General features: G+C 39.7%; 1 protein-coding gene across 1 annotated transcript in view; it reads right to left on the reverse strand.

Annotated features, from left to right (window-relative positions):
• Nucleotides 1-376: 376 nt before the first annotated feature.
• Nucleotides 377-12,631, reverse strand: part of LOC145276864 (protein Wnt-16-like) — a 384,325-nt gene continuing 372,070 nt past the window's right edge. Inside the window, exon 3 of the mRNA XM_080128263.1 lies at nt 377-744. Coding sequence (XP_079984389.1) covers nt 407-744 — 338 coding nt within the window. The 3' untranslated portion in view covers nt 377-406. The remainder of the gene's footprint in view (nt 745-12,631) is intronic.

The raw sequence follows: 12,631 nt of genomic DNA on the forward strand, positions 1-12,631 counted from the left end.
TTCCCCCACTGAACCACGCGCTCGAGATCAGAGGAGAGAGAATCAGAGAGAACTTTGTCATTTACAGCCTTTGGTGTGTTGCCGTAGATGGTCGTGTCATCAGCATAGATGTCAACGAATGATTTAAGTATGTGTTTAGGGAGGTCATTGATGTAGATCAGGAAGAGAGTTGGGCCCAGGATTGTAGTTTGTAGTACTGCCAAAATAAATCATCATCATCATCATCATCATCATCATCATCATCATCATCATCGCCACCACCACCACCATCATCACTCCTAACGATTCATCGAGGAATCATGAACAGCAAACAGGCAAGTTTATTTTTTTTCTAAAATAAAAGACATCATCTTGCACCAGAGTATTCTCGTTTTTTTTTGTTTTTTTTTTCACTTTACGCCATTTATCAGTCATTGTCAGTTTTTAAAGAAATTAATTTATAACAGTAATTGTGAAATAGTTCACTCACCTTCCGTCCGACTCTGTTGTTATGGATATTCATGAGATTTCGCGTGTCCTTTTTTGCGTGGGCATCAGAAGCATCTACAAACATCTTGCAAAACCAAGTTCCGTAATGAATGTTATCACTGCATCCGCCCCACTCCCAACCTTCCACATCCAATTCGCCATAATGATTCATATCGCAGCTGCAATCTGTTAGGTTACCTGCACTGCAAGATTGGGTCACTGCGTGCACAACACCAGAACTTAGAATGGCATAGACAAATGCCGTCTCTTTGCTGCCTATGGACGGAAAAGAAAACATTCTTTAGACGTTTGTTAGTTCGAATTTTCTTGTGTTTATTTGTAGGCGTGTTTTCGTGTAATGTGGACAGATAAGAAAAAAGAAAGGATACCTTAAAATTCACGACTCTTGCACGCATATCAGTAATCATTTTGTCAAACGCAACACGAAATACAATCAAGACATTGGCGAAGGTCTAAAATGGTTGTTATTTTACTTTTCCAATTTTTAAAGTTGGTTTCATAATTTTAAGATGATCTTTCTGCAATTCATCCTTTTTGACGATTTGTTTGCTATCTTCTGATATTGTTAATTATCCTATATAATTGTTATTACGTAATTAAAAATGCATATAAATTAAACACTGTATTCTGAGATTATAATTTAAAAGAATGTTATTTAAGTTTTAGAAGAGAGTTCAAATTTCTGTGTAACGTAAAATGATCCCCCAGTGCGAAATTATTTGAGAGGTCAAAAAAGCAACCATTCTTGTCAGTTATTTTATTTTCTGAAAGAAGAATTCGCATTTGTTTTCTTTGATTTTGAATCCAACATCCTGTATCCGTTTGAATATTTCGTAGAAATGGTATTTGTGCTGTTCCTCGTTCCTGCTGGCTACAATAATATCGTCCGGATATGCGATGGTAAAGTCAAGGCCGCCTAGCATCGTGTCCATAACCTGTTGCAAAATGGCAGGCGCGACTTTGAACCCAAACGCTAATCTTTCATATCTGTAAAGACCTCCTTTATTTATGCAGTGTAATTTAGCACTCTTATTTTCAATCAGAATATATAGATATGAGTCGCCTAGGTCCATCTTCGAAAAAATCTGACCAATGTTTAGTCTTATAAAAACTTTCTCCTGGATTAGCAGGGGATAGTGGAAGTCCTCCAAAGACACATTCAACCCCGTCAAAAAATCTGCCGTTTCCCCTGATTTCTTTTTCGCATAGACCGCGGGGACAGCCCACTGACCGTATTCTATTTTTGATAGAATACCCACATTTTCTGTCGAGCTTCTGGTCGATTTTTTTCCAGCGACGCAAATGGCACGTTGCATTTTCTTTAAAAAAAAAACAAACAAACTGGTTGTACATTCCGCTTTAATCTTAATTCTGTAGCCATTTTTACACATTTTCCCAGGCCCGGTGCGAATACATGTGTAAATTCATTTTTTAAATTTGCGATTAACGTCACCGTTTTTGCTGGCATTAATTTTGCTTTTCTGTAGAATGTAGATATTGGCAGGTCCCATAAATTAAATTCATGCATCCAGTCCGAGCTGAGTAGGTTAGTAGTATTCTTTAATATATAAGCTTTTAATTTTTTCGTCTTTCCCAATAATGTGACGTACGCTAAAAAGGTGACCTTCGAAGTTAATTTGCGTGTTCTCATCATTGTGTGTTTATTCAATTTCTCCCAGATATTTAAATTTACTATCAAAAGGTTTGGACCTGAAACAAGTTGCATTTTATTTTTTATTATGAATTTTTTATAGTCACATATTTTCGCAACCCTTCTTCGTTATTTTCAGTCTCCGCTAAACACACTCGAACTTTGTATTTAATTTTATTTCAGCAATGAATGCGTTTGTGTCCTATATATTTTTTGCATATTAAACATTTTCTTAAAAAATGTGGACAGTCCTTAACCCAATGCAAATTATCACATTGATTACACGGAGACGGGCTTTTTCTTTCTTCAAACTCTTTCTTAGTTATATGTCGTTTTTTTTTACGTTGTTGTGGGGAAAATGGCTTACCATACAAACGTCCTCGTGTCTGTCTGTTCTGTGAGTCGCACGCGTCGAGAAAGAAAGAGTCCATCATGGCGGGCGTGACGTTTTGTAGTGAACGAAGTCTCACGAGATCACATGCACATGCCTTATAAAAACAGGTCACTTGTCGGTGGGAGAGGATCGAGAAATCATTTGGCGTTTGAGAAGCGGCAAAATCAATTGGGAGAATTTGTGTGAGCAGTGATTTTTGCCTCTTGATCGATCGCAAGCTATTTCGGCCCATTTTTTGCAATGAACAAGTTTGATCTGAGATTGATACCGGAGTTTGATGGCTCCTCCGCCGGACCCTCGATAGTTGAGTGGTGGGAAAAGGCTGAGCTTGTCTGCCGGTTTTGCAAAATAAAGGATCCCACGTTTGTCATCCCATTAAGACTGACCAAGGGGGCATACTTCATTTATCAACAGCTCGGGGATGAACCAACTCTGGAGGAGGTTAAGCATATACGCAGCCTTTGCTACAGACCCTTTTATTGCCTGGAGGCAGTTCACCGAATGGCGGTTTGGGTTGGATGAGACGGTGGACGTCTACCTGGCGGATTTAAAGAGATTAGCGTTTGGTAGAGTGACTGAACGCATATTAAATTGTGCCTTTCTCACAGGACTCCCAGATGATACGAGCCAACTGCTATGAGCATCGTCAAGGTTCAGCAAGATTGGGCTTCAATAATTAATTGTTGGCTAGAGCCCGCAATATTTTAAAAGAAAATTATGCAAAGCCGGTGCTAGCAGCTGCAGAAGCATCTACTCAATTAGAAGATGGCGTACGCTGTTATAAATGTGGCGGGCCAAACCACTTTTCTAGGAACTGCCGAAGCCAAAGCAGTGTAAAGGACACGTCTGCTCAGGAAACGCCAAGACGCATGCGTTGCTATCAGTGCAGCAAGCTAGGTCACGTAGCAAGGAGTTGTCCAGGAAACGGACAAGGGGAGTAAACTATAGCGCCAGTATTCTCCCCAGATAATTGACAAATAGGGTGGTACCCACAGTGAGAGTGCGCGTGAACGAATGTGAACACTTTGCGCTCGTAGACACAGGGTACACGCAGACTCTCGTGTGCAAGGCATGCTGTGACGCATGGAACAAGAAGAGGATTCCAGTACTGACAGTTGGCGGGGGCACGCTAGCCTTTTATGGAGTTAGTGTCATTCGTACATGTGTCGGTGATGGGCCTACAGTAACCGTACGAGCCCTGGTTGTGAGCAGGGACCTTCACGCTGTTAGGAATGGACGTTATCAAAGAATTGGGTGGGGTCCATTTTGATGGTGAGGGTAGGGCACATTTCTCTAACGCCTACCTTGCTCTGGGTTCATCCATGAAACTGGAACAGCCTAACTTTCATGCGGAATTCGACCAGTGTACAAGGTCCTGGACAGTTTCTTGGAAATGGTCGGACGAGCAGTCACCCGGGAAGTTGTACAATAGGGTTCTGGAATATAAAATTCCCCCTGGAGATCGTGGAGAATACGATAAGTAACTACAGGCTTGGATAAAAAATGGATGGCTAGTTTCCTATCCAGAGAAGGAATTGGACCCCCCCAATTAATCCCATTAATTCTGATCCCATTAATGGCGGTTATCCAGCATAATAAACAGAAGGTGAGGCTGGTACTCGACTATCGAGAACTAAACGAGCACGTAAATCCTTTTACAGCCCGCGTGGATGTATGTACCGAGAAGTTGAGGGAATGGCAGCAAGCAGGATCTAATGTATCTGTGCTGGATCTTCATAAAGCATACGTTCAAGTGCATGTAGATGTCACTATGGCCCTATCAAACGGTGCTCATCAAGGGAGAAAGTTATTGCTTAACTCGCATGGGATTTGGACTTAATGTGGCGCCATCAATTATGCAAAAGATTGTTGACGCTATATTGACTAAGGATGAGCGCATTCAGCGGGCAACATCTGCATATATTGACGATGTGTATGTGGATGAAGAAATTGTGCCTGCAACGTGCGTAAAAGAACATCTTCACAACTTTGGCCTTGTCAGCAAGGAACCAGAAAGGCTACGGGACGGTGCAAGAGTGCTCGGTTTACAAGTCTGGGAAGAAGATAATGTCCTGTGTTGGAAACGAGGCAATGAAATCCCAGGTATGCCCTGTGTTTTCATGCGATTGAACGTATTTTCATTGTGCAGAAAGTTGGTTGGACTGTGGGTGGCTGGCATCATATTGCTGTGGCATTTATCAAACGGAAAGTCTCTGACGTCCCCACCGGATGGGATAACAAAATTTATGACGCCCCTCTCAATACAATGGTCAGAGAGGTCCTCACCAGAGTGCACAAAGAAGATCCAGCATGGGGCTGATGATGTGTTGACAGGCAGGACTGTAGTGTATGGGTTGACGCAAGCTCTCTTGCCATTGTCGTGTCGTTAGTCCATGATGGAGCCATAGTGGAAGACGCTTGCTGGTTACGCACAGAAAAGGACTCCCAACACATAAATCTGCCAGAACTCGATGCAGTGATCAAGGAAATAAACTTGGAACTTTGGAAGACAACCACCCTGTGACTATTCCCAGATTCTGTGTTGTAAGTGAATATGTAGGTGACATTTCATAAAAGGTTGTCAAAATGTCAAAACACTGACTATTTATCATGACCAGCATATGCAATCATAATAAATTTATAAGACTTGCAGGAGATGATGAAACATCAAAACACTGATCAAGAAACAATAACTCTCAGTGATCAGCTAAGGCCATATCAGATTAATGAGGAGACACTATATTGTGTGACGTATCACTTCCCTTTTCTCAACGTTTTATAACACAAAAGCTCAGGAAATCTGTTTTTGATAGTCTACATAACTTGTCACATACCGGAATTATAGCTTCGTTAACATTAGTTAAATGGAGGTATTATTGGCCTAAAATGAACAAACCAATAAAGGAATGACGCAACAAGCAAAAATAATAAAACATACAAAGAGTGAAGTACATCAATTTGATTGGTCATCCACTCATTTCCAAACTGTTCACGTAGATATTGTGTGCTCTTTACTACCTGTTAAAATACCCTACAGACTTTTATTCTTCACCTTATCGATATCTATTATATGCATCGATAGAAATACAAGATGAATAGAAGCTTTCCCATTAACTGCAGTCAGTGTCGACTACTTTTGTTGATACATGGACATCAAGATTTGGCATGCCTTTGCATGATAGAGATAGATAGAGGTAACCAATTAGAGTTGGAACTGTTTTTGGAGCTGTCAAAAATTATAGGTTTGCACAGGTTAAGAACGACTTCATACAATCCTCAAGCGAATCGAAATGTTCGAGTGAGCACACAGAACCTTAAAGACGGTAATGATCGCCAGAAAATAATCATTATCGGTTATCGGCTCATCCACAGCCCTTCTTGGTATCAGAATAACAATGAATCAAGCCACTCTCCATTTACTGACAACGGCTGCTAATACAAAAGTACCTCGATTGCTAAGGGAGGCATATGAAGACAGGATATGGAAATTACAGATAATTACATAAAAGCCTTAGTCGAAGAGATGCGGAAATTTGACATAGACACGTCATCCAGTCGACATCTCCATTCCTTACCTAATATGTACATTCCTAAGGATCTTCAAAAGTGTGAAAGCGTTTGGTTAAGAACGGATAGAATCTAAAAATCTTTGGAAGCTCTATATACAGGTTTATCCCAAGTTGTAGATTGCCACAGCAAATATTGTACCTTAAAAATATCTGATGAAGTACACAACGATATTTAAATTGATAGATTAAAACCGACATATACTTCAAAAACTACGAAATCAAAAGATTCTGTTCAGTCCATTCCCAAATCGATCGATCGTACACCTTCCACAATGAAACCAGTTGGAGAGGAACGAACAACTAAATCAAAATCTAGATGAACCATAAAATTAAAAAAATAATTAAATCATAGCTTTACAAAACACAAAATGTTTCTTCTCACCACCATTTTATTGCTTACGCCTAAAAAAGGAACCTGTTTCCACACCAAACAATATATAAAATATTTTGTTATATTTCACAACAAACAACAACAACAATACAAAAATCTTTTCTTGTATAAAATTATAAATACGGCTCTCTCTTCTGGGCGGGAATTTATGCAGCACTGGTTTACCCTTTGTACGGCACAGTCATGTTGACACACCGGTTCTCGCCAGATCACCCAAGTTAAGCAACGTTGAGCCTAGCCAGTATCAGATGGGTGACCATTTGGGAAGGTTGGGCGTGGGGCCAGCACCCTCACCCCGAAAAAAGAACTCAGTCGCTACAAAAGCATCTACAAAGTTGTAGATGGCCTATGCCCCTTGGAGCCGCAAGGCTATGGGGGTGGGGGAGAGTTTACCCTTTGGTGTCCAAAATCAAAGAGCGTAAACTCGTTTCTTCGCACCGAATTCCCGCAGGCCTGAATAATAATTATATTTTAAAAAATCAGAGAACTTTCTGAATTAAGGGCCAGATTTTCTTTTAATAAATAGTTGAGACCAAAAATTCAGAGTGCTACGTCTCCTTAATCGTCATAATCCTCAACGCACGTAATCGTACACTGTCATTTGCATACTCACACTTACAAAACGCGACACACACACACACACACACACACACACACACACACACACACACACACACGATAACTGTAATAAGTTTTAGTTGTTCATTGTGTCTCTTTGCGAGGTGCGGAATTGAGTGTGTCATGTCGACTGTGTGCTTGCGTGTGTAGCATTAAAAGTATGTTTTCAAGTATTCGTAGGAACAAGTCTGAAGTGAGTTGTGTCTCTCTTTTTTAGTAGTAGTCTGTTTTTGTCGTTGATTCTTGCCAGCAGGATTGAAATTCCGTAGCCAAAATATCACTTCGTTACAAAGCCCCCAACCTAAAACGATTGTGAGTATCACAAATATTCGAAAAATTACAACGTAAAGAGATTGGAAATCTATGTATAGTAATCTTTTGAAAGTTTCTTTGGCCAGTGGACCGTCCCCCCTTCTCTTGTTTTATATAGTTTGGTCGATTATTCAGATTCGTGTGTTGGTGAGTGTAAGGAGTTGAAAACTGGGTGTGTCAGGTGCGTCCATGTGTCACCGTAGGTAAACAATAATCACATTTTACTTATCAGTTTTTGCCTTAAAAAAACAATCGACGAATTTTTTATTTTTTCTTCTTTCAAAGAAATACATGAGTTTTTGATTTAATATATTTTATTTCTTCTTTATGGAGTGAATTTTTTTTTAATATTTAAAAAAAGATAAAACATTGAATGAAATAGAAAAACTGTCGTAATTGTACGAAATTTTCTGGACAATATAACAAGATTATAAGGTTAAAAAAAACAAAAAAATTCAGCGTGGTTTAAAAAAAGAGGTTTTAAACTTTGGACTTTACAGGTAAATTTGCAAATAACTGTTATTTTTTGTTTTAACTTAGTTTATTTTATTTATTGATCTTTTATCTTCAATTTGTGATATATAAAATTGAGGTGAGAAAATTAATTATTTTCATTTGAATAGACATTTCAAAATGGTAGGGCATGAATTAAAAAAGTAACGTTTGTCTAGAATATTATATTCAGTTTATTGGAAAGAGCATAAAATTTCACAATCACTCTGAAAATATCGTAAAAATTGAACCATTAGAAAAATTTTGATAGATTTTTAAAGTTCAAAAATTGAAAAAATTTAACTCGTAAAATTGAATTGATTTCATTACGTAAAAAAACATGGCTGCATAAACGCACGCAAGTATTTTGTAAATATTGTTGTTGTTTTTTTTAATAAAAAATAATATTTCTATTATTTTTTAAACAACTTTAAGAGTTTATTTTGGAAGTATATTCCATAAAGAAAATAAACAACCCACTTTAAAAAGAAAAATTACGAGATTTTTATATTTTATTTGCAGTTTTGTGTTAGGGGTGTCAAAAGTTCCCCCAAAATTATGACAGCCCTAGTGTTGCACTCAATACAGACTTTCTTTATTCTGTTCACCGTTTTGATGCGACCATTCATATCCAGCTTAAAGTGATTTTTTTTGTCAAAACTTTCAATGCTCCAAGTTGGGGGGGGTGAGAGATCCACGGAGCGTGTCGTTTCAGACCAAAACATGCGTACATCTATCCATGTGTAATGAAGTCGGGCAACACCGGATAACCTTGCTTCCTAGGTTGAGGGTGAGTGGGGTGGAGCTGGGCGAGAGGTCTCAGTCCCATCTCGTGAGGAACCAACGAATTGTCATCGGTTGACAAGTAAATTATTGGAGTTCAAAAGGGCCAGACTAAAGATAAGCCAGATGTCGGGTTGGCGAGGAAAACGCAAGGAGGTCTGGGAAGGGTCGACGAGTAAAGTCGGCGATCCGAGTGTAATGATAACATGATTCACTTAAATCAACAAGTTGGAGGTGATAATAGAGAAAGACCGAACCCGAAAACAATTGAATTAGTCATTCTAATTTTAAGGGAACAAATTGGTTAATTGCCTAGAGAGATAACTGATTCTCGGAATTGAATCGAGAGGGTGTCGGTTGGGAAGGAGAGAGAGAGAGAGAGAGAGAGAGAGAGAGAAAGAATTATGATTACCGTCGAATAGAGAGATTGGGTCGACTACAGAAGGAAGGGGAGGATGACGTTTAATAAAACGACTGCGGAGATAGACAAAAGAGGAGAATCGGACAGTCTGTCGAAGAGAGGAGTTGGGAAGCCACGCATGCCGCCAGCCTCTTCTAATTGAGACGAAGAGAACTAACAAAGACCGCCACTTAGAGTTTTTGTTTGAATACACTGTGAAGGTTGCATTCCAAGCCTGACGAACGTATAAGGGACGAGCCGAGCCTTAATGTATACCGAATCACTAAATGAACAGCCTAAACTATCCTCATCGTTGTTGATTGTTTCCATTATACTTGTGAAGACTGCCTTCGATTTCAGCATAACCAAACTTGACTTTCCAGCCGTCGCAGACAGAGAGAGAGACAGCCACCGACAAGAAGTCGATCACGACAGAAATTACCAAGAATTCCCGATTGGGCGCTACAACACGAGACGGCCAGATACCAACGTCCAATTCAGAGAGACTCAGCAGAGAGAGAGGGAGAGAGACGGATGCTTGTGCGGGGTCCGAGGCTCGAAGGAGCGAAAATATAGCCAACGGTCCTTAGGGTTAGTGCGCGTCGTTTTCCACCGTGCGCGCGCGGCCCCTGCAGGGGAGAAAGGGTTATACATGTCTCAAGGGACATGTTGTGATCGATTGTGGACTAGGAGACAAAGGAGTTAGATTTGAAAAATATGACGTCTTACGAGATATCTGTACTGTGTGTATTGTCAGGTATGAACATCGTACCAGGCGAGGCCAGATTAGTTCTATACAGCAGTTTTGAGGATGAGTAATCTAAATCTGATTTAACTGCATTATGGCAGCCAAGTAGAATAATAGGTAACGTTTCAGACCCAAACTATCTATCTGGAGATGTACCTACGCAGCCTTACGTTGCCTATGAAACTGCTACCCCCCATCCCATTGGAAGCTGGATGATAACTAGTTGTGTGAATATATTGAGTACTTAAGATTCGCGATAACTTGCGAAAAAGATAAGCTTCAAACTGCCGACCGTGATCTTTTGAAGTTAAACGTCAAAAAACGATATTATTTTTGCACCAACCTAATATTAATGGTGTGCTCTCACCTCATGGTCCCTGCTGCTCTGTTATTATTATTATCATTATTATTGTTATCATTATTATTGTTATCATCATTATTGTTATCGAGTTGCTGTCGTAAGTGATTCTTGCCTAAACTTTTTTGTCTCTGTATTGATTAATTTCCAAAACAGAACATGTCTGTTTCAAGTTTTAAGGCGATGTCTGCCGAAGAGAATATGACTTCTGCAACTAATACCATCTCCTTGACTGGAGATATGTCCAGCTTACACATCAAGGCCCTAGAACGACTCATATTTAGTGGGAATAAGACAGACTCCTGGTAAATATTTCATAAACGATAGTCCAACTACTCGTTATTGACAGATCTGGACCATAAACCATGAGAAATTCAGATTACTATACGTGAGAACTGTCTGGCCGATGTCGCCATGAAAATATACCAGGGCATGCAGTTTGACACTCTGGAGACTGAGTGCACTGTGGAGGACACACTACAAACATTGGAGGAGTATTCCGTAGGAATTCTCAACGAAACTTATGAGAGATTTGCATTTCTCAGAGGAACAGGGTGAGGAAGAGGCTTTTGACAAGTTCTAAGAGTTTTGTCAAAGACTTTCTGTGTTTGATGCAGTTACTCACTTCTGCGGGACCAGATTGTCAAAAGTGTCTGTGATCAGTTAACAAAGCAGGATCTGCTAAAAATACAGAACCTTACTCTACAGAAGAGTGTAGACATATGCAGAGTGGCTGAAATGGCCTCAACCCACAATCAAAGAATGGGACTAGATACAGACCAGGTGATGAGGGTACATGAAACCAGTTGACTGAAGGAACCAGTCTCCAAAAGAAAATGCCTATTTTATGGCTACACATGTGTGCCAAAATGCAGCAGATAACCAGCCATGTGCCATGTATGCAACGAGAAGGGACACTTCGAGTCAAGGTGTCTCAACAAAGACAGAATGATTGAAAACAGAGACACAATGCACAAACGAATGAAAGAAACGCGTTACATCTCCACCACAAGTCCATCAACTAGACACATCATCATCATCAGAAGAGGATGAAGAATACACCTGCTGGGTGAATGCAATAAAACAAACACAAAACAGGCAAAAGAGGTCAAATGCTTCTAAATAAAAAAGTTATTTTACAGATTAACACAGATTAATGAAAAGTTTGCCAAGAGGATGAAATTATATAAAAAGGTTCTCATCAATGTGGAACAATCTCTGATGTAACCATTGTATGCTGAAGAAAAATAAACAAACACAAAACACAGCAAACCACTCAGTCGAATTTGTAGTATTATAAGATGAAGATTACTGCCAACCACTGCTTTGCCATACAAATGGGCCTTGTGGAGATTAAACAGAAGAACTTCCATTATGCTACAGCAGTCAACATGGAGAACAACTATAAGAAGGTGTTTTATTATCAACTCGCTAAACAACCGGGTGTTGCTATTCTCCGACGCAGATGCAATACCAGTGCAATACCTACAGCCATACATTCTGAACTGAAAAAGTCGACTAACCAAATTAGGAGTAATTAAACCATTAGAAAAGCTTACTCCATGGGCTAGTCAGCTTGTCATCACAAGAAAGAAAAATGGAACAATGAGAATATGTCTGGATCCTCACGAGCTCAACAAAGCACTCATGCGAGAGTGCTACACCATAGCAAGCCTTGAGGATGTCTTTCATGACCTGAGAGATACAAAAACATTCACAAAAGTGGACTTCTCAGCAGGATATTGGCATTTTGAGATCGATGATTCATCCCCCTTTCAGACATACTTTGGCCAATACTATTGGTGTCGGTTACCATTTAGCCTGAACTCCTCAGCAGAGGTATTCTGAAGAAAACTGAATGAACAATTTCAAGATATTCAGGAAGTTGTCATTATTGTAAATGATCTGGTCATTTATGGGAAAGACCAGGCTGCTCCACAAACTACTCCAGAAATGCCAAACAATAGAAGTAAAATATAACGCAGAAAAACTAGAGACTGGATTAAAGACGATCACTTTCATGGGACATCACATCACCAAAGATGGAATTGAAGTCGACCCAGAAAAAGTGAGGACTATCATTGATATGCCAGTAACAGGAAACATTGGATCTCTGCAGATTCCTAGGCATGACAAACTAGGTAGAGAAATTTATTCCAAATCTTGCAACTAGGACAACCCCCCGCCCAGAACCTGATCAAAAAAGATGTTCCGTGGACATGCTCAGATTCCCAACAAGCAGCATTCAACGCTGTAAAAGAAGCAATCACAAATTCACCCATCCTTACGTCCTAATAAGGAACTGACCCTCGAGAATGATGCATGTGAGTATGGGTTAGAAGCAACACTAACACAAGTTGACAAATCAGTTGCATTTGCAAGTAGATCCATATTGTGGTGTTTCTCACTGAGAACGCAAACGCCGA

The sequence above is a fragment of the Euprymna scolopes genome, chromosome 5, assembly GCF_053919585.1.
Source record: "Euprymna scolopes isolate OS-2025 chromosome 5, ASM5391958v1, whole genome shotgun sequence".
Classification (NCBI taxonomy): Eukaryota; Metazoa; Mollusca; class Cephalopoda; order Sepiida; family Sepiolidae; genus Euprymna; species Euprymna scolopes.